This window comes from Calidris pugnax, unplaced genomic scaffold (assembly GCF_001431845.1).
Source record: "Calidris pugnax isolate Ruff unplaced genomic scaffold, ASM143184v1 scaffold27, whole genome shotgun sequence".
Lineage (NCBI taxonomy): Eukaryota > Metazoa > Chordata > Aves > Charadriiformes > Scolopacidae > Calidris > Calidris pugnax.
Genome location: NW_015090893.1, coordinates 6,583,089 through 6,604,777, shown reverse-complemented (window position 1 = coordinate 6,604,777; position 21,689 = coordinate 6,583,089). Strand labels below are relative to the sequence as shown.

The window sequence follows — 21,689 nt, the reverse complement described above, 5'->3', positions numbered from 1 at the left end:
AGAGGTGACCATATAAAGTGAGGAGTATGTTAGAGAGGACCTTTCAGGGTGATGGGGCAAATCAGACCCAAACACAAGCTGAAATCTCTGTCCACATGTAGAAGATGCTGGACTGAGACTATTCCCCCCTAACGTTGTGATCTGTCTTGCAGGAAAATCAAGACCAATTATTTCATTGTTTCCCTTGCCTTTGCGGACCTGCTGGTGTCAGTGCTGGTGATGCCGTTTGGAGCCATTGAGTTGGTTCAGGACAACTGGATCTATGGAGAGATGTTCTGCCTGGTCCGAACGTCCCTCGATGTCCTGCTCACCACGGCGTCAATCCTGCACCTCTGCTGTATCTCGCTGGACAGGTAGGAACAGAAGAGCAGAGAGAATAATTATAGTTGCTTTAAGTTTCTTCGGCATTGTGCTTGTCAGCTGTAGCCAAAGGGCAAATATGAACCTGCTGGGAACGGTGAGCAATAAATCTCTCCTGATAGCTGATTTTTTAGAGAGCTCTCTGAATCCTCACCAGTTTCAAAACTTCGAAAGGAATGAGATTTACATTGATAGAGCAAGGTTTGCTTGTTGGCTTTTTGTTCTTGGCTGCTTTGCAGCACAGCTCTGTTTGCATTACTGATCAGATGTGGCACACTTTCTTCATCAAAGTGAAGAAAAGATGCCTTAAAAAACCAAAAGGAGGTGCATCGTGCACAGGATGTTGTTTTAGCAGGGACGCTGCTGTCAGGCACTGCTCGCTGCCAGGGGAGGCAGAGGAGCCTTGGCTGGTGCAAGGCTTGATGTGTTTGCTGAGCCCTGTCTTCCCAGGAACCAAAGCACTGAATTATCTGGCTTCCTCTCTCATGTCAAAAACATATTTAACATATCTTTCAAGTGCTATCAGAACTGTTCTTCCTGCTGCTAGCAGCCATAAGGGCAGATGAAAACCGATATTACTAAATGCCATATTGAGGCATATATTACTACATTATTGGGAGAAAAATATAAAGGGCAGTTCCTCCCCCCACCCCAATTTTATGGGCTGTTTTTCTGATGTGTCTATTTGTACATCTCCACCAGTGAAGGCTAACAAGGAGGTAAATAATGCTGGTGAAAAGGATGCACAGGCTTTGTGGGAGATCCTAAAAATTTTATTTTCTCTTAAACTTTTCTTGCAAAATTAAAATGAAGCCAAAATCCTAAATAGTTTGTGGCAAACAATTCTGTTTTACTCTTGTCTGCACTTTTTTGGGATAGATGGCAGAACTTTCCATACTGAATAGCAAGAATTTTTCACGGTATAAATACTTAGAAGAAAGCATCTTGACCGACTAATCTAATAAGCAATATTTAGAGCTTTCATTTGACTTCTGTGCAGACATTTCAATACTTTTTAAAATGCTATTACTTAGTATTACTAATATGGCCAAATAACCATAATCATTTTCGTCATCGTGACAACTGGTATTTAAATCGGGTCTTTCATCCAAAGAGTCTGTCCCCAGCCAGACTTCAAAAGGTACTTGATTAACTTCTCCATTGATGGGCACTGCTCTTTTATTGTGGGAGAGAGGGGCACCGGCACACGCAGTGTTGTGTCCAGAGAGAAGCTGACATGTAATAGCTACAGCACGTTTCCTTATCTGGAAGTTTAGATGGCTGGAACACAGATAGGAAGCTCATTATCTTAAAAACGTTGACAAACTGCCACTTTGAGCCAATTACCAGTAAAGCAGATGTGCTCTGGATGTGGCCTTGTTATATAAAATGTTGGGAGTTTGGTTCTCCGGGCTCTTAATTAAACATAGGGGGTTGTGTAGGGAAAGGGACATGCAGGGAAAATAGTGGTTTCCACCCTCCACTTCACCCCCTCATCTCTGACATCCACAGGGGATGAGGGAGCTCCCGTGTGGGGTGCACAGAAGGGAAACTCCCCCCTTTCTCCTGCCTCTGACACCCTCTTCCAGACACTTCCCCCCCCCAACATCATCACCTCTTGCTCTCGCTCCCTGTCCCCCTTGGTCCCCACGCTCCTGGGACAGCCTAGTCTGGGGTGGTGAAGGGGTTGGGGCAGCCTTGGCTCTATGGCAGCCGGAATGTGTGGCTCAGAGTTAATGTTCCAGGGCTACAGAACAGAGATCAGTTTGACACGGGAAGGTTTTCTTACTGTAAACAGACCGGAGGCAGTTTGCAAACACTCAGCTCAGTAGAAGGAACTGGAAATGGAAGAAAAAAAACCCAACCAAAAAAATAAAAATAACCCTAAAATAAGATGGATTAGATTCTTCTGTAGTAAATGAAATATTCAGAGTATGAACACCTGGAGAGGACTACAGCTCTGCTCTTCCTTCTATGCTCTTTTATTCTCTGCCCAGGGAGTCTTGAATTCTCTCTGCCAGATGTGGGGCTGCTGTTGCAATGGGTGAGGGTCTCTGCCTACAGACACACAGAGATGATCCCCCTTCTTTTGGAGAGTGGGAAATGGGGAGCTGACTCTGGGGACCCCCACTCCATCCCCCCATTCCAAGCCAATACTTCAGTCACTAGAATACGACACAGAGGAGGCTGTCTTGAAAGAAAGCAGGAGCTGTAACCGTGTTTTGGAGGAAACATTCTCCAATTCCCATAGCACGCAGTTGCACGTGTGTTCTGTGGAAGGTGCAGCCCCCCCTGCCCTGGGGTCTGAGGGTGACGGGCACTGCACTGTCTGGGATACAGAAACACAGCAGCAATTCTTCACCGCTGACAAACCTGAAAATGCCAGTTGTCAGGGAATTATTTCAGGGGACACAAAGGCTCTTTCGCATGTTGCTTTTCTTTGCTCTCAGGCAGAGAGAGAGAAAAGGTTCTCCAGGCTGGTGGCTGGATGCGGCCTGACATGGATAATTATCTCAGCCTTTATCGTTTGCTTCGTGCTTTCACACCAAAGAATGACGCCTCTGCAGACTAGCTGCAGAGCTGATCTAAATTTTAGATAATTCTCTGGTACTGTTTTTTTCTGGTTTATCTTCTCAAATTGGCTTTATTGAGTGCTTGTTAGAGCAATGACCACCACACACAAGACCATTAGCAGAACACTAACAGCAGCACCCCCAAGGCAAGCTGCTCCTCTCCAAAGGCACTCAAATTTGCCATAGAAACTTTTCTCTGTCGTCTAATCTCTGCAGAGCATATATAGCTCTCCTAGCCGTACAGTCTTACTGTAGAAATTCATCTTGGATGCTATTTTGACTCCATGGGTAATCATTTGGAGTTTTGCCACTGACATGAAAAAAAGCCAGGATCTCATTTCAGGCGTTTCAAAAGCTGCATTTCTCCTCCCAGTACGAGAAGGCACAATTATGTCTGTGTTTGCTGACAGTGAGTGTCAGCTGAAAGAGAAAGCCCAAGATCTCTCTGTCTCATGTGAAGAGGAGAATCCCAAGTCAACTGTGTGGCTTTCATCACTTGCTGTTTGATCAGACACCTCAGTATGAATCTGATTGATTCCCAAGACTATGGGCTTCTGGGTTCTCCCAGGACCAGATGTCCAGTTCAGCCTGCCCACCACAGTGCTCAAGGCAGACCAAGGTACCTCCTGTAGCACTGGGCCAGCTCTCCTGAAACTGCTGTAAATGAAAATATGTAGGTGGGTCAGCCCCTAGTCATATTCCTCTCTTAAAGTTGTATTTCTTCCTCTGATTGATTGACTGACTTGTTAACATGATTTTCGAAATACAACTAAGTAGGACACCAGTAGGGTACTGTAACCATTGCTGAAGTTATTTAACTTACACCTGGACATCATCCTTGAGCACAGCAACAGTCCTAACCCGACCAGGAATTTCTGTGCTAACTCATGAGCTCTTTCATGTCCCAAACAGTCTATTAGAAGACTTCCTTTCTTCCAGAATTATCACTGTATATGTTATTTCACATTTCTTCAGTGCTTGCTCGCTGGCATGGTCTGGCAGTCTGATTAGGTAAATCAGGAAACACTTTGTATAAAAGCAATTACTGTCCACCACACCAGCAGCAGACCTTGATGCTTGCAGATCCAAAACCTGATGCCACTTAACTAGCAACACTGTCAGATCTAAACATTCAAAAAGACGAAGGATATTAATTTTTTTCCTGCTAGGCCTGTTTGAAAAACCACTTTCCAATTGAAATGAAACATAAGTTCTTTCCCTCCCTCTCTCAGAGGAGGTATTTAGGTGAAAGAAGACAGGGAAACGTAGACATTTTGATTTTGGCCCTTACCACATCCCTTCAGACATGCCATGGTCTCTGCCTTGCTGCATTGAGGGGGATATTACACTTGTGCCATATCCTATAGCAGTTCATCTGCTGCCAGTGACAGTCCCCCCTCACTCCTGTGTCCTTTTCACGGAGATAAATTCACTTTTGCTGCCATGAATTTGGCTGCTGTTCCAAACCTCCTAGGCAAGCAGGACAACAGGAATTTTCAACACAGCTTGGGTGGAGTGGTGGATACAGAATAAAAGATCCATTTTCCACAACAAAAGGAAGCTTTTAAATTTGCCTTTTTCTCCTTCATGATGTGGCAGCCCCTTGCTGTGACTGTCATGGGAGCATCACTTCCAGATGTGTCTTGGCCTGTCGTCATCCTGAGAAGGGCAAGGAGGAAATTTTGACCTCACTTCTGTCCTAGAGATGAAAGGTGAAAATATCCAGACTTCAGTCACATTTGAATAGATATGAGAACAAAAATTTTCTAAATGCCATCTATTTCTTGAGCATTTCCAATTTTTAAAATCTTTTTCCTTTTGCAGACTGAACGCAAAAAGTTGTGCTCTTCCTTGTGTGTTATCAGTTAAAATGTGGGTACCTGACGCTGCAGTCTAATAGAGATTAATGACGTGACAGAGTAACCATCCTCTAACCCAAATAAGCAGTGTACCCAGCACGTGCTGTTCACAGCAAGGATTTAACAGGCTAGAAAAGTCTTCTAATTTCTAACTACTGTGTCAAATTTTCCTTTGGGACTTGGACTACAGGCTTTCAAAACGTATCTCTTCCTTGTCCTGTGCAGACATTAGTTGATATTTGAAAAGTCTTCCAGCCAGTTTAATTTTTGCAGTATTCTGCAGTCATCTCCAAGAAACTTTCAGGTCAGCTGAAAAAATACTTAGTCTGATATGAGTAAGAGCAACATGTCTTTCTTTTCCCCTCTTGTCTGCAAAGCGTCAGGCCCAGGCTTTAAAGGTTGCTGGCAGAAACTTGAATTTCTGTGACAAGCTTTGGTTGTTTTGGGGTTGGGTTTTTTTCCCAGTGAGAAGTGACAATCAAACAGTGTTAAGAGGACAGAACACATGAGGAGATAGTGGTGGGTGGCCCTGAAAAGATTAGAGCAGGTAGATGGATGCCTGGGTTTCTGTGCAAGGAAGGATGACTCAGCCCATCCTTGAGCTGTTCTCCATCACCACTGCTTCGCCCATCTTGGCAGCTGGGTTGGAGGAGCACTGACAGCACTGCTTCCTATTTTATTTAATTTTTGCTAGCTGTTGCCCCTCTGTTCATTCAGACTTTATGGGAGTATGGTTTTTCTAGCTGGTGTTTTTTCTGTGATTCATGTATTTCCTGCCTTCTGTTTTATTTTGGGGCGTACAACTGTGGTTTATTTAAAAGAAATTAGGTGGCTAATCTAATCCTCAGGACTTGGTTTGGAAAGTCATTCTGTTCAACATTCTCAGAACGTGTTGCTTGAAAAGACTTTTATCTGATAATGTCCTGTATCTATTTCCATTACTGCCTCTGAAAAAAAAAAAAAAAGCATTCAGGCTTTAATTCTCAAAGGCATTTGAGAAAATCTGGAGAAATCACCACAGGATAAACTGATCTTACCAGTCAGACACAGGCAGCAAAGCACTGCAGAGACCGAGAGACAGTTTTATCTGAAAAATTACCAGAGGTACCTCAGGGCTCACTGAATCCAAATTTTGCTGTCACTAGGTTATGCTTTTTCATCATCTCTTTGGTATTCTAATATAAAAGAATATAAAAGTAAGATTTAGTCTTGAATTATTTATTTATTGCATGTTTTATGCATATCTATCCATTCTTTGTGCCCATACAATAAAAATAATTGCACTGCATATAAATAGGCCAAGTGGTTATGATAGAGTCTCCAAATACAGTTAACCTGTCAGGAAAGGCAATTTTCTTCTCCAATATTTGCAGTACAATTTGCAATACAATTACTTCTCAAAGTCTTGGGGGAATTAAAAAAAAAAAAAAAAAAAAAAAACAAAAAACCCCAAATCAGAGAAACAAACAGCTCCTAAGTGTCTGTATTCTTGGACTTAGATGCACATCTGGCACTTCTGCTCTTTATGCAACCAGAGCATCCTGCACCCTCCCTCTGCTTCCTCCAGTTCTCCTGCCTGTGTCCCAGCCCACGAAGCTTTCCTCCCAGTCTGTGTCTCTGCTGGGCACTAGTACACTCTTTGCCTGGTGTGTTCGGAACATTTGCAGATTTACTATAACACACAACAAAACAGCCCTGGTTGTGTGTTTGTATAGTCAACCCTAATCTTACTGGAATTCAAACATACCACATAATCACTGCTAAATAAAGGCTAAAGCAAAGCAGATGTATCCAAAGAGTGTTGGAGCACCAGAGTGACAGATGCTCGTTGCACCATTTACAAACATTAATTAACATTAATGTACTGTTCAGACATCAAATTAGCACAGTCCCTTGAGAGAGATGTTTTAGAGACTCCCAACTCCCGTGCACTTCAGTGGCAGTCCCTCTGGAGAAGAAGCCCTCTCCAGGGGGTGGAAGGGATCCCGTGCCGGGGGGGACAGGAGTGGCAAGGTCTGGGTGGTCGCTGGCTCTGCCCACCCTGCCCTTTGCCTCCTGCTCCTGATGCTGCACCACATCCCTCTCCACCCTCAGTTGAGGCGCAGGGGGAGTTATGGGCTCACCACGGGATGCCTGGGCCATGGTGGAGCTCAAGGTCAGGAACACAATGTCTTTCTCAAGGACAGGGAGAAAGTAACCGTGCCCAGCGGTGCTCTGTGAAACATCAGCTGGCTGGCCAGGGCTGGGAGGAGGTTATTAGTAGGGAGACTTATTAGGATTTAAATAGCTATCAGTAAGTAATGATTAGGCAGTCAGCAATCTGATTTTATGACACAAATTCCAGCTATATTTGAACCAGGGCGTAAATCCCCTGTGCCCTTTTCAGCTGGAAAGACGTCTGATCTCCTACAGCTCCCAGTTGCTTTGGTGGAGGAGCAGAGAGATGGCACAGGAAGGGGCTGAGCAAGGGCAATTGCAGAGCGTCCCCGAGGGCTGCAAGACGTGACACGGGACCACGGAGTTATCCCTGTCGGCACTCAGCTCGGCAAGGAAACTAACACGGGATTTGCAGAATTCAGGTCCAAGAGCATTAAGAAAAATAGCGGAGCAGATGGCCACGGCACAGCCTGAGGGATGCACTGTCCTTTATTAATCTTTACTAACCCTCTAGAAATACGGTAATTTATTTTGCCACTCTTGCTGCCAATAACCCTCCACACACACCGACCCACACGGGGACCATGAAGGAGTCCTCTATCTCTGTTTGGCAACATACGTTTGTTTGTATTACTAGCTAAATTTATCCAGTTCCAATTAACTGTTCTCTTTAGCATTTTTCTCAGTGTAATTATCTCAACACCAGCAGGCCGTTGTTTTTCTAATAAGAATTTAATTTTGTTAGATATAATCAATTTAGGACATATTTTTTTCTGGACCAGCAATGCATAACTTTGTTTTATTTGGCTCAGTCAGAGACCGTAGCTTATTTGCTCAGTGGGAAAAAGGAAAAGAGAAAGAGCTGTTCTCTCCAAAAAAATGTAAAAATCTGGTTATGTGGAGGCCAGAATCTGATTTCACTGAAATACCAGCAAAGCCGGTAGCACTGTTTGAATTTCACACAGGCACAAATAAACTGAGACCCTGGCTCTGTAGACTCCCTTGCTTGGTCAGGGTTCAGCTGAAGGCTCGGGCCCAGCTTTTCTTGTCTTCTTTCTTCTGAATTATTTAAGGGCGGTAAAAATTATTCAGTTATGATATTCAGTAAATTTTCCTTGACTCATTTTGGCCCCACTGATGATAAAGCATATGGTATGTATATAATTTTATACATGCACATGACACCAAATGGTTTTAAATGTGGGCCACCCACGGAACCAGTCTGTTTGGTAAAGGTGGGTGTGTATTTGTCTGTCTGCGATTTCTAAGGAGCTTCTTGCAGGGTATTGTCTACATACCCATAGCTCAAACAAAATTGTATTGCAAACCAGGGAGATCCTTTTAATTTTTTCCCCAGGGCAAGGAATTACCTAATGCAGCTACGTAATTATATTTCAGTAATGCCCGGAAGGCAAGGGAAGAGCAGCGGTGTGGTTGCAGCCTCACTGATCCCAAGGCAGGACCTGTGGAGTCCAGGACTCTCTGGAGATGTGGCCCCGGCAGCTTTTCCACTGCCATGGACTTGAGGAGGCGCTTGGATGTCCAGGCAGAGGGGTGGCCAGATGTGCTGGCTGCTGTGTCCCTGCTTGCTTCTCTTCAGCCAGGTGTATGTTAACATTATTGGCCCAGCTGGTTACCTAGAGTCTCGGACCTTTGATCTCAGTCTTGACCACAGATCCCAGTCACAAACAGAGTCTCATTGTGTTAGTACTTTGATGAGTATGCAGACAGTCACTACCACAAATAGCCGTCCTTGCCACGGACCACAGCTAAATTATGGTGCTGTCAGATCTAGGTCACCACTGCTTTGAAATGCAATGCTGTTTCAGTCTTTCCTTTCTTGTCTACAAGAGCCTAGCAGCTATAAACTTGTAGTAACTACAGGTGTCATCTCTTAAAAGTTGATGTGCTTTTCAAGAATCCTTTTTTTCTATTTTTTTTTCTTTTTTTTTCCTGGAGGAAAGGCAGAGTATGATACAAGGAGTGTGCATACGTGTGTGTATGTGTCTGTGTGGGATTTTTCGTACAGTCAAAATGGCAACAACGAACACCCGTGATTTACAACACTTGTATTTCCACAAAAGCAGATTCAGCATTCAGTTGCACAAGGCAAGAATGCAACTGAGGTTCATTTTCTGCCTATTTTCTCTTTGGCTTCACAGCTTCCCTCTTATCTGCCATCTCCTGTCTACACATATACACAAGTTTAACATTAGGCAAGCTGTCCCTGATCCTGCTGCTGAGGAGTGTGATATTATGTCTTCTCTACCCAAAGTGCTGAAGGCTGTTGGGTACAAACGTGTTGCTGATACACTGGCATTTATATCTGCTTTCTGGTTTTATGTGTAGCACTGACTGTAGTGAGGAGCTTGCCGGTGGGCGAAGCGCCAGTCCTCTTGGGAAGGGATAAAATGTTTTGCTCTTACAGCACATGGGCGCTGTGTACAGGCTCCTCTGTGAGACTGCCACAGCTCCTGCTGGTGGTGCTCGTAGGAATATAGAGGGAATTGCCCCAGAGATTGGGGCACTGAGTCACTGAACCTTGGGTGCTTTTAGTAGCTTTTGTGAACGTGATTGAGGTGCACCTGCATCCCCTCAAAGGCGCTGGGAGAATGTTTGTGACACGAGGTTTCCTTTTGGGAATCAATCCAGTTGGCACTCCCCTCCACAACCACATCACTGGAACTTCCACTGGAAGACCAGGGAGCATCAGATTTAAATTCCTTGACATAGAGCCACCCAGTGACACTGGGCGGGTCACAAAGCCTCAGTAGCCAGACAAATCCATGGTGGCCATAAGAGTCGTAAGTAAGGCCGTAAGAGCTATGGATCTCTCCTTCTGAGCCATCTGTAAAATGTTAGCACTTGATTCATTAATGTGGCAAATGTCTGATGTGGGAAAGGAAAAGTATTGTAATAACCTTTGCTTTATGGAGCTACTTGGATGATCTGCAGCTCCAGGAAGGGATTCTTGTATTTCCCCTGCAGCGAAGAATGTCATAACAGAGGCAGAGGAGAGGAGGATGTGTTTCACATCATCTGCTCTGCTGTAGGTAACGGGGAAGCTAACATTTTCAAGGAACTGCTGAAACACAGGACTGATAATAGTAAGAATTAATATTTAATTAAGCTTGGATATCATATTAATCATGTGTATGTATTATGTTTAATATCCATCCATCACACTGTCATACCAGTATGTAATAGATGTTCTTTGTGAGCATAGGAAAACAGCTTTAGCTTGAAAACAGCAGAAATGTAGAATACAAAAATGTCTATATTTCAGGTTTTGACTAAAACTATTGATAATCTTAAAGATATAATTACTTTTTTCTAAGTGAATAAATAGCTGCTTAAATGCCCAAACTATCACATACATCAAATCACCAGCTACTGCAAAAATTCATGTGACTTCAGTGACTTCTGTTAGCATACACAGATTTCTATTATCTGACTCTCTGGACCAGTGAATGGAAATCCTGCTGAACTATGGAAAAGCGGACAATGTGCTTCTTCTGCCTCCCTTGCCATCAGCAAAATTGTCACCCACACTCTGATGGTAGAACCTTGTTACCGATAACGGTGTAGGGCAGGAGGAACTCAGCTCAATTTTCTGAACACAAGGGAAGTCACGGTAGCAGCATTTAGCAAAAAAAATATATATAATCTTTTGACATGTAAGTGGAGGAAAATTGCTGCTGAATCACTGGGAGGGAGGAAATATGAGAGCTTAAGATGTCATTTTTACAGGCATAATTTTTACTCTAATGGTCTTTAATAGCATGTACAAGTCAGTGTAATGCTGTCAGCTGCAGCAGAGATAGAAGTACAGAAATGTAATAACTCAAACTGCTTGGAAGAATTGTTTTCCTGCTGTAGTTAATTAGCAGTGTATCGTGGTTTCCTTTTTCTATTTGTTCATTCAACTTGTGAAATGGTAGCTGGTGTCCTGGCTGCTCTTTCTCGTTTATTTATTGAATTTTTATTTTTGCCCTTTCTGCAAATAAATTTACTCTCTTGTGACTTGCAGTAACTTGCCATCAGGCATGTCACAAGAATCCTTTGACGTCCAGCACTGGGTAGCACTTTCCAGTAGGTGTCTCTCAGATAGCAAACAATTAAATATGCCAGATATATCTCCCTTGCGTTTAGAGTCAGAAGAGCAGTTGCACGTAATGCCAAGGGAAGCACCATCTGTCCTAATAAGCAGTCAAAAACATTACCGAAAATACCTGTTTGAATTCAAAGGTCAGTTTGTTTCCTGGGGGAAGGAAATCTGGAGAGCAGGGGGAAATCCAAGCACAATAAGCTCTAGCAACACAGGACAAGGTTACACAAACACATTGCGGCTGTCATGAGGAGGGTAGTTATCCTGGGAACAAAGAAATATTTATTCTATCATTTGAAATCGTTAAGATACTGAAATCTGACCATGATGGTCCTCATTGTCTGACAGACTCGGAAAAATGTAGTTTGGGAAGGACCTCTGGAGGTTTCTGATCTGTGTTCCTCACAAAACATGGCACAACTTAAACTTAAATCCATCGCCGTGTAATTAGATCACTCAGGGTCCTACCCAGTTGAGTTTTGTGTATCTTTAAGGCTGGACACCCTCACTTGTTCAACTCGTGATCTCATGAAGGAAAGCTCCAGAACTAAGAAAAATCCTGTTTCTGTACATTATTCAGCTTCTGCTTCTTCCTGGTGGGAGGGACATGAGGGCTGCGTTAGAGGGGACAGGAGTCAGAGCCACTGACTGCCGTGGCTGTTAGCATGAGCTCCACAGGAGGAACATTTCACCCAGTGCTCTAAAAGAACAGTTACTGTCAAATATACCATTTCCTTGAAAGTGAAACTTTTCAGAGGAACAGGCTGATTTTCATGCGCACAGGAAACCAGAAGAGAATGTAGAAATGATCAAATTGAAATAGTTGAATGCTTGTTTCAACATTTTTTCCCCTGTGGCATTTTGAATCTTGTTTCAAAGAGACTTAAAAAATGTTTTCTTTTGACACTTTGATATTATTTCAACCCTTTGTGTGGAATATAAAATCTGATTTTATCAAAATAAAGCAATTCAGCTGATTCCACATGACTTTTAAAAAAATGTCTTAAGAAAATTTGGAAATTCTTAGATTTTTATGCCTGTTTCGCACAAAATTTTTAGTTCCCATTCCAATCTTGATGAAATAAATTGTGCACATCAAGGGCATCTCCAATGCATACACATAAACTGTGTGTATGTGTGCATTCACATATGTCTTAATTTAATGTGCTGCAGGCATCTCGGGTTAGTGGTCCAGCTTTAGTGTGTTTGCTAATTTAATGTCTCTAATTCATGCTTCTACTGACCTCATAAAATTGACTTTTATAGGCACTCAGCAGTGAGGCTCTCAGCAGTGAGGCTCTCTCTACGTACACATTATGCCTTAATGTGAGGCCTGGCTCAAAAAAATCTCTGATGGGGGTCGTTCATTCCTTTTATGAATAGTTTTTGAAACTGTCCACTTCTTCAATGCAGTGCTCATATCCTACGGGGCACCACATTGCATAACTTCTGTGCTCACAGAAGAACTGAGAATTTATGGGCACTTCTTGTGTCTCTGGACCCCAGTTCCGTGTGGCAGCAGTGGGGACATCAGTACTGCCCTGTCTCTACAACGTGTGCTGAAATCCAGAACTCTAAAGAGCAAAAACATTTTATTGGGAACCTGAGGCAGTCTGTCAAGTCAGGAGCACCAAAAATCCACACCAGGATGATATGGTTGCGGTTCTGCTTTGCTTATGGGCATCTATTAATTTCAGAGTGAGGAAATTTCCAGTTTTAGGTTTGATACACCTTCCTGATGTAGAAATCTGATAGCAGGTGGGTAGCACAGGGACCAAAGAGACAGAAAAGTTGATTTCATATCTCTTTGAGAAGACATTTTCAGTCCACAGCCAGTTGTTACTTACAGTTGTCGGGAGGAGAAAGGAGAGCACAGGGCACGTCCCCGTGGTGGTGAAAAGACTAGAAGCCCCATGCAGACATTTACTCTCTCCTTGTGGCAGAGGTTAAAGCCCAGCCAGGAAAGAAGCTGATTCCTGGGAGGTAGAAAGGGAGCTTGGTTATGGAACAACACACTTCATTTTACTGACATTTTCACAGCTTTGAAACACTTTGTTAATTTGCAATAACAGCTTTTTCAGTCTTGTCAAAATAAATGTCCGTTGCAGTTAAGAAAACCCCAACATTTACTCAGTTACAGCTAAATGGAAGGAAGGTGGACTCATTTGTCCTGGTAAGGAGGGTGCAGACAGCTTTGTGACTAAGCACCGAGGGAGAGAAGGGCTGAACATGAAGTCCCTCCCTTGCTCTGCGACCTCAGGCAAACCACAGCATTAATCTGTGCCTCTTTTTCCCTAGATGGAAAAGAGAAAATACTGGCTTTCCCCTGCAAGGTACTATGAAACCTTATTTACTCATGGTGTGAAAATATCCTGAGCTCCTTGTGTGAGAGTCAGTCAGTGCAAACAGGCTATAGACTCATTTTTTTCTCTATTTTGAAAGGCAGGAGAAACAAGCTGGAGAAAACGCTTTCCAGTTTTGTTTTGAGAAGACCTGGAACTCTTCTTTGATGATGGTTGTTCTCTTGCTTTTGTCCTTGCAGGTACTATGCTATCTGCTGCCAGCCTCTGGTTTACAGGAACAAGATGACTCCATTGCGCATTGCTGTAATGCTTGGAGGGTGCTGGGTAATCCCAACGTTTATTTCTTTCCTTCCTATCATGCAAGGCTGGAATAGCATTGGCATCATTGATCTGGTGAGTAGCTAAGGAGGTGCACCAACCTGGTGAGATATTCAGTGCTGTACATTCTTTAAAAAGCAATATTCAAATTAAAAAAGGTAAGAATGGCTGAAGGAGAAACTATTGGTATTGATGCAGAGGGGCTGCTGAATTTCTGGAGGATGTTTTTACAGGGGTTTGAAATAACTGTCCTGGAAGGACTGTCACAAAGACAGTGGTGGCTCTGGCAGAGGATTTTACCTGTCTTTACTAATCAGTTCAGTGTGAAGTCCTTTGGAATCATGCCAAGCCCCATCTGGCTCCCGATGGGCACCTTGGGAGTCCTTGGTTCCCCTTGGCCTCTGCAGCTCTCAGGGGCTGCTGGCCAAGCCTGAGGATCTCTCCTTGCCTGCTAGCAATGTTTGGAGTGCTGGGAAACCCAAATTTCCCCAGAAGGGATGATGCTTTGGTCCAGTCCCATCAATATCCCATGTCTTGGTGTGAAGGAGGTGTGGAGGAAAAGCTGAAGTTCCCCCCTGCAAGTCATTTCAGCAGGAGTCAGTTTTCCCCACCACAGTCTGGCTTCACTTGCAGTATCCTGTCTACAGGCATGGAAGTAAGAGCTGCAAATCTGCTCTCCTTTCAGTGTGGAGATGCAGGAATTAAAAAATGGCAAACTGTGAAAACACCTTATTTAGAAGAGCTTGTTTAAAGAGATGTGGTGTCTCCTATGCCAAGTCTCAGTCAATAGAATATGAATAGTTTTTGGCTCATGGAGAATAACAGGTGCTGGCTGCCAAGCCTCTAGACAAGGCAATAAAGCCAAAATTGCTTCCAGACAAGCACCTTTAGGACATGCAGCTGGTAGAAAAGGGAGGTGCATTTTGTTTATTTAACAAACTATGTCAGGTATCTGATTTCTTCCACTGATTTATTGCCCCCACCTTTTCAGAAAAGACTTGACACCCAGCTGACTGTACTGGCTGTTCTTAACACCAGTGCAAGCCTTGCCCTTCCTGGTCCCTTGCTGACGTTCACTGGGCAGATTTCAGTAGCTGCATGTTGGGAGGTAGCGCAGGGTTCAAACACTGCCTAGTGAAAGTGCTTTATAGTTTACTTTAGAGGTAAACTTCCTTACATGCCCAGTTAAATAATTTTGATATTATAGTTTTAAGTAGGAGACCAGGACCCCTTTCTTCATCTGCTCTTTCTGTTTCCATCACAAGTCATTGACCAGCTCTCAGCCTACAGACTCAACCTGCAAATTCCTCCTGTCCAGGCTGCTCCCCACAGCCCCTGTGCCTATAAAGCTCAGTGTCACCCCAGCCTGGAGCCATCCCCAGCTGCTGAGGCCACTGTAGCCCAGTCCCTTTCCTGTCCTTCCCCCGGGTGAAACCTGTGCATCCTTGGTGTAAAACCATGCCCTGAGGAATGGAGCAGTGAGCACTGCAACAAAGCACAGCACAAAGTGACCTTATTTCCCCTCTCTGTGTCTGGCCTGGGGTGTTAGGCTGATTTTCAGTGCCCTGTCGCAGCATGCTTTAAGATGCCGGAGCTGCAAGATGGGCTGGTCCAGCAGACCTGGGGAGCAGCAGGGCTGGAGAGCCCCTGGTGTGAGCACAGGCAGGAGAGGCAGCAGTGGGTAAGGCAGGTACTGTGGATGGGAGAGGGGAGGGAGGAGAGAGAATCAGAAAGCGGTGTGGTACGTTCTGGCAAACAGACTGCTGGTATCGGAGGAGGCAGTGCTGAAGTTCTTCCCTTCTTCTTTGTCCTCATCCTTCTTCTCCCTGCACCAGATTCAGCAAAGGCAGTTCAACAAGGCTTCCAACTCCACCTACTGCATATTCATGGTCAACAAGCCATACGCCATTACCTGCTCCGTGGTGGCCTTCTACTTTCCCTTCCTCCTGATGGTGCTGGCCTACTACCGCATCTACGTCACGGCCAGGGAGCACGCCCGCCAGATCCAGGTGCTGCAGCGCGCGGGGGCCTCCACCGACGGCCGGCAGCACCACCCGGACCAGCACAGCACGCACCGCATGAAGACTGAGACCAAAGCTGCCAAGACCCTGTGCATCATCATGGGGTGCTTCTGCCTGTGCTGGGCCCCCTTCTTTGTCACAAACATAGTGGACCCTTTCATAAACTACACGGTGCCAGGGAAACTGTGGACGGCTTTCCTGTGGCTGGGCTACATCAATTCAGGGTTGAACCCTTTCCTCTACGCCTTCCTGAACAAGTCCTTCAGACGTGCCTTCCTCATCATCCTGTGCTGTGGTGATGAGCGATACCGAAGGCCTTCCATCTTGGGGCAGACGGTTCCCTGTTCCACCACCACAATAAATGGATCGACTCATGTACTAAGGTGAGTGTTTCTCAGATGCTGCAAAATGCCTGGAGTCACTAGAAAGAATACTTCTCTAGAGTTTTCACAAAGTATTGGTTTCGCTTCGCCTTTGAAATGTATGATCAATCAACTGTTGAAAAAGGTGGGGGGGCGGACAAGAGAAGCACTCAGAAATCCTTAGGGTGCTCAGACAACCTGGTTTGTAGATAACAAATATGTGTTGGCACGTGCAGTTTCTCTAGAGATGTGTTCAGGAAAGAGTTGGGAGAACGCAGAAGTCATGTATGCATTTTGGCAAGCCCTGCTTTTTTGTCTAAGGGTAATAACTTGACACCACGGGGAGGACCCTGGGGGAGGCTGCCTACTCCCTCTTCTCTAGCAAAGGGATCATGGCTCCCATTGCCCCCTCTCGGGTTCTGCCTTTGTAGCCCCGCCAGCCACTGCTACATCTTCTGAACTAAGGAAGGACAAAGGATGAGCTTCCCCAAACGCCCTGACCCTGCTGGGGCATTTCAGAGGCTCTCTAGGAGGAGAGGTGCTCACTGTTTTGGTTTAGCAGCTCAGAAAACGGTGGGATGTGTGCCTTTTACTGTAGTGCAGTCAAAGCCTGCCCTTGTGCAAGGCAGCAGCAGCCATCTCTGTGGGAGCCCCAAAGCTGAGCATGCCTCACACGGCTGCAGGACATAGTCCTGGTGGTTGGCAGCTTGGGGTCCCAGTGAATTTGGACCCCACACCTCACCTTTTGCTGAGTACCACAATGTGTTCGTTGCAGGAGGAGAATGTGTGGGCTGTGCTCTGCCGGGGGTTTTGGAGGGCTTCATGGTATGAGACAACCTCTGCTGTCTTCTCCTCACTGAGCGGAGAGGTGGGAGGCAGAGCATGGGAGGAAGGGAGGGAAGAACAATTATCTCCTGTGATATCAGAACAAACTGCAGTCTCTGAAAAAAAACCCCATAGGTGTTTCTATGCAACTGTCTAGAGGAGATTTGGTTCTTTTGGTATATGGATTCATGGCCCTTCACATGCAGATGAGGACTTGGTCACCAAATTTGTGTTCAGAGCTGACCCCATCTTCTGGAGACTAAATCAGACACTGAGTGCCTCCCAACTGAGTCTGATCTGCTGGTTTGCCCCAGGCTCCCTTATGCAATCATCTCTGAAGTTCTGGAAAGAGTCCTGAGCCATATAATGGATGGGAGATGGGGCAGGGCTTGTCACAGCCTTGAGACAGACCTCTCAAGCTTTCTAGGTCATGGAGGTCTTTACAACGTACTTATCTTCTGCTGATTAAAAACTGCTCAGGGGCCACGGTCCCAGAGCCCTCTGGCTGTGATGGATGCGTGGCACTGTGCTGTGCTCAGCCTGTATTTCTATCGGAGCTGTGCTCTGGGGACAAGCCAGATGCTCCTCTGCTGTGGTTTGGGGGACTGAGAGAGCAGCCCTTGCTGGGTGCAGGACACCATCCTGCAGTGAGTGACCCCGTACCTCTGGCTGTGGAGCTGTGGGGGCAAACGCTGCAGATGTCCCTGTGTGTGGAGGGAGGGCTCACTCTAGTCCCTGGTTAACCAGCGGGGGCTCCATGCTCTCACAACTGCACCCGGTGGGTGCAGGGGACAGCCTGGTGGCCTTAAACACAAAGAAAGAGAGAGTGGTGTCTAGTTCGGCTGGTAAGCATAGTGACAAGATGCTTTTTGTTAAGTATACAAGGCAGGGAGACGACAGGGAGCATCTCTTCAGTGTGTGTTGGAGATGTAGAGGGCAGGGAGCACGTCAGCCCAGAAGGTGAATTGCTTCAGTCTGTGCTGACGTTTCACCTCCAGGTGTTGCAGATGGCGATGCCGGTGCCTCCTCATGTCTCCAGGTTGTCTCGCTGCTTTGTCACTAAGTTATCTCTCTGTGAGACCTCATGGTCCTGCTGTGTCCTGTGGGACTGGCAGGCTCCAGCCAGCACTGCCCTGGGGACACTGGACACAGCCCTTCCAAGCTCCAGGAGGGCTGCGCAGCTAGTGGTTTCCTTCATTCTCTGCTGAGTGTCCCTGAGCTGACAAATGCCTCATTTTGAGACTGTTTGTAAAGATATCTATGTCCCTGTAGTGGCCAAAGCAAATGTGAAGAGTCACCTCTCCTCCAAAGCTAGGGCTGGCCATGGTCTTGCCCGCCCCGGCCAGCTGGGGAGGGTCTGGTGGGCTGCAGGAAATCCCACCATGGAGCTGAGATAGATTTCCAGCTTCTCCCTCTCACTTGTACCACATAGAAGTTATCCATGGAAATGTATAACAGTGCTGTCAATCTAGGTGTCACAACCATTGCAAAAGGCCCTGTAAGAACCAAACCCGCACAGGGCATCTTGTCCACTTCTAGCTTTTATGAGTGCTTTTATGGATAGAGCGTGTCGCCTCTCTTCAACGTGCTACATGTGTAAATCAGGTTATCTCCTGCCTTTCCCTATCACTCCAGCTCTGCAGAAGGCACTCGCTTCCAACTGCCGCGTCCCCTCCTCCCCTGGCACGCGGGAGGGATGTGGCTCTGCACATCAGCACTTCACACAGCAATTATTTTCTGTTTTTCCTCAGTTTTGTAACTGATGAGAAAAGCGTGACTTCTTTTCCTGATGCAGATTATGCACCGATGATGATAGAGTTGTGGGGATTAAAGCAAAACCAACTAATTTTAGTCTTTGGATAGTTAAGCTCACTTGAGGGATTTTTATTTCTTCAGTGCTTCTCTCTTAAATGCAAAAAAGGTTGAACTCAGCACGGATGGGAGAGAAATTTAGTGAGACAGGTTCTCTCAAGTTGCAGTGTACATTTGCTTTACTAGCTTGGAAATACGAGAGGATTGTGCCCAGCAGCTGAAATATTGAGACCTTCCTGTATGGGTTGGCTTCACACCAGCCCAACTGAGAAGCTGCGTAGGGGCTGGACCTGTTTCACACACTTCTTTTCCAACCTCAAAGTTGTTTCTTCCTGACCAAGAGCTTCTGCAAATGGGGAAGTTGTGCAAGTGGGATTTTACATCTGCATTTTGTACCCTGGCAGGGAGAGCAGTGATGAGAAGGACAGACCTTGTGCTGAATTTAGGGCATAGTTCTTCCCTCAAAACCACAGAGATTTGCAGTTTTGTATTGAGCTGACATGAGTCATTTAGCTTCAAAGGGAGTCAGGAGTGGTTGGCAGTAGGACTGGGTTTTCTAACTCCTCTCTACTTCCAATCTTGAGACCATCTGAACTTTCCTTCAGCTCTACCTGTCCAAACCCCTCTGTCTTTGCTCACACTCATCTCTCTGGTGCGTTTGCACGTGCAGAGGACATGTTTGTCACGGTGAAATCCAGGCTCTTGCTCTTGGATGCGTCTGACTTGTGACAGTGCCTTGCAGGGAGGGAAGGCATTTCTTCTTTTTTTCTTCTGACAACTTTAGTGTCAAAATATTCTGACATTCCCGTTCTGGGATTTTTCACGTTTATATTAGGAATGGGAAAAAAAGAAGAAGGAAGAGCAGAGTGCGATAAGACACTGCAGTGAGAAGAGGCAGACGCCCTCACCACACGCAGACTGAGAGACCGCTGGGGAGACAGTTCTCACTCTTTCTTTCATTTATTTTAATTTATTTTCCAACTGATCTGTGAAGACGGTGGTGCTCTGGGTGACCCAGGCAGGGAGAGACTTTTTCCAACACACCTGGGGTCAGACTGTACCGTGGCTCAGCTGCTTTCCTATGATGTGAGGGTGACCACAGCTTACTTAATCCCCTGGAAACCACCCCACTTTATCCCTAAATTATGAACCAGAAGATGGGGAAAGGATTTCCTGGCACCCATTCCTTGGGTGGGGTAACTGTAGTGCAAAACATGTTTTGAAGATGTCATGAACAGCCAGGAGACAGGTTTCGGTTAGAGCTGAATCTATGTGTACAATGGGAGAGTGTTAGAATTAAATATTCAGCTTTGAAAGAAAATTTTTATTTGCCTGTTTTCCAAGTTTGTTTTTTGCAAGTGTTGGAATTGCCAGAAACCCTTTTTTTCACCCCTGGATATTCACCTATTTTGATTCTGTTGTGTACCATCAACGGCAAAATTCAGGCAGGACACATGCAAATGGTGGATTGAAATCTGCAGGTGTGGCTACAATCTGAAATTCATGCCCTATTCGTTTTTCAATGGCTGAGATTGCAACTCACACGTCATATATAAAGGTTTGTTTCTCTGGTTGCAGCACAAATTGTGTAATTCATTATAAATATTTGCAATTCATAGTTCTATATGGTTTGGAATGTCATTCATTGAAAGGACTTGGGAATCATTCTGAATAATGAGTGGATCAGAGGATTTACAATGAGCACTCAATGAACGTATGGCAAAAATTAGTACAATAATTAGCTGCAATAGATATGGGTTTCTGGATGGCTGTAGCATGTGTTCAGGAGTTCTGTGCACCACGAGACTGAAAGCAAAATGCCATAATAATCTGAAAAATGATGTCTTCCCCTTTAAACATAGTGCTTGCATATCTTTTGTTATGCATAGATATTTATTCAACACAAAACAACAAACTCAAGCCCTCATGAATAATTAAAGTCTCGTACTGCACAAGTGGATGGGAACCCAGATCAGCATTGCCTGAATTCTTGCATAAAACAAGTTCTGAAATTTTGCCACAGTGAAGAGGATGACTTTGGGTAAAAGATCATTGAGCAGTGATCAAAGTAGACAAACTCTGAAACATCTGGGTCAAGGCTTTGGTATATTCCCCATTTCCTCTCAGAAGTGCACTGTTCAGCACAGTAGTCTCTTCAGGGAAAGCTATAGTGAGCGGTTTATTTACTCATTTTCCATCATAGAGAGGTCTTCTCAGAAAGGGCTGATGCCAATTTTACTTCTCCAAAGTAAAACACATTCTGATTTCCTCTTAGAAGAGCCAAGAGAAACATAGTGGGGAAAAAAAGAAGCATGCAGCTTGGGGGGCTGGAAGTTCATCATCCTCATAAATGCGTAATTAAATAAATAACCCAATCAGCTCACATTCATGCCAGCACTCTGAAGGCGCCCAAATCGCCAGGAGAAGTGTGCAGTCCATCATTGTGTGCCACTCAAGGCCAGATCGCTGCTGCGGAGCCTCATTGCTCCCTGTGGGGAACAGGAGTAAATTATGTGGGTAAATCTGAGCCGCAGCAGTGCCTCCCTGCTGCCGCTGGAACAGGTAGCGCAGTGACACGGGACTCCAGTTGTTAGAAGTTTAGCAACTCCACGGCTTACAGGGAAGAGAGGGTCAGAGTGGCCATGGGGTGAAGGAAGAAGTGATGTGTGCCTGTGGGGCTTCCCCAGGAGGAGTGCACAGGGCTGGTCCTGCCCCATGGCTCAGTCCTCGACACGTCCCCCCCCAAGGAGTTGCCCCAGCGCTGAGTTGGAAGCCCCTCCAGGCACATCCACAGCGTGAAATGTCTACTGTAATTTGAGGGGAGACCCGTAGTGGCACCATCGGTGTCCACAAAGTGAGGGGAGCTCCTCGGGTGCACTGAGCACCCACTGCTCCCATCTCTGTGCAGCCAGACCTGCCTGTGGCAGGGGTTTGACACCCGGGATTGGCAGGAGGGTTGGGGCTTGAGGGGGAATTTGCACCTGGGTTTAG

General features: G+C 45.5%; 1 protein-coding gene across 4 annotated transcripts in view; it reads left to right on the top strand.

Annotated features, from left to right (window-relative positions):
• Positions 1 to 21,689, top strand: part of HTR4 (5-hydroxytryptamine (serotonin) receptor 4, G protein-coupled) — a 103,482-nt gene that overhangs the window by 33,356 nt on the left and 48,437 nt on the right. For 3 of the 4 annotated variants that reach the window (XM_014948271.1, XM_014948274.1, XM_014948272.1), the window contains exons 4-6: positions 153 to 353; positions 13,600 to 13,753; positions 15,514 to 16,082. In XM_014948271.1, coding sequence (XP_014803757.1) covers positions 153 to 353; positions 13,600 to 13,753; positions 15,514 to 16,082 — 924 coding nt within the window. Of the gene's footprint in view, positions 1 to 152; positions 354 to 13,599; positions 13,754 to 15,513; positions 16,083 to 19,533; positions 19,589 to 21,689 lie in introns of those variants that run through there. The other variant, XM_014948273.1, reaches the window with a different exon arrangement.